The 765-nt window shown below is 43.7% G+C and overlaps 1 protein-coding gene across 1 annotated transcript in view; it reads left to right on the top strand.

The window, feature by feature from the left end:
* Nucleotides 1-765, top strand: part of LOC111647827 (uncharacterized) — an 11,367-nt gene that overhangs the window by 8,616 nt on the left and 1,986 nt on the right. The window contains exon 10 of the mRNA XM_023397502.2: nucleotides 674-757. Within this exon, the coding sequence (XP_023253270.2) occupies nucleotides 674-757 (84 nt within the window). The remainder of the gene's footprint in view (nucleotides 1-673; nucleotides 758-765) is intronic.

Genomic DNA, 765 nt, shown 5'->3' with positions numbered 1-765 from the left:
AACACTGTAGAAACTCTTCTAGTTGTGTGGTTGAGCTCAAGTGTGTGTTTCTGTGTAACTGTGTTTTTAGCGTGGAGACTTTGTGCTCTGACTGCGACAGTCAGACACTCGTCACCCATTTGTGTTTCTGATATTGATGTGGTCACGAACTCTGCTGCTGTTTAACCCACATTCTCACCAAAGCTCCTCCCCCTCAGTTCTCAGAAAAACTACAAATCAAAATGTCTCACGTCTTTTAGATATCATCTGTTTTCTGAAGAGAGGAAGAGTCTAGCAGTCTTCACACCTTTAACTTCCTCTGTCCTTCTTCTTTTCATGTGGTCCAACATGTCACATGTCACTAATGGAGCGTGAGAACGGACACACTGTGGGTTTGTTGGTTGGCAACAAGGCACAGCGTGTTGCCGTAGTAACGTCTGTGACATCTGACCTCTTTAATGTCGGTTGCTTCTGATATTGTTGATGAGAGAATTGGGGATCAGTGACCTGCAGGTGCGTTCAATGTAAGTTAGTAAAGCTTATAACATCAACTTCACAAAGTCACAGAAGAAGAGTTCACACGCTCCTCCTACATGAGGAAGAACAGACTTTGAGGAAGTGACTCTGTCTTGATCAAAGGTGATATATCCTGTATTCCTCTGTCAGAGGCAGCAGTTCACAGACTGATGAAGAGACGCAGAGAGACAGAAAATCACCATGATTGAATTCAGATGGATTCAAATGTCCGTGTTTCTGATGCTGCTGCTCCAGATTACAGGTGAGAAA

Source organism: Seriola lalandi, unplaced genomic scaffold (assembly GCF_002814215.2).
Source record: "Seriola lalandi dorsalis isolate HSWRI2012SDOR001 ecotype SW California unplaced genomic scaffold, Sedor1 jcf7180002055009, whole genome shotgun sequence".
Taxonomy (NCBI): Eukaryota; Metazoa; Chordata; class Actinopteri; order Carangiformes; family Carangidae; genus Seriola; species Seriola lalandi.
The sequence above is the reverse complement of the archived record's forward strand: the minus strand, read 5'-3'. Positions and strand labels throughout refer to the sequence as shown.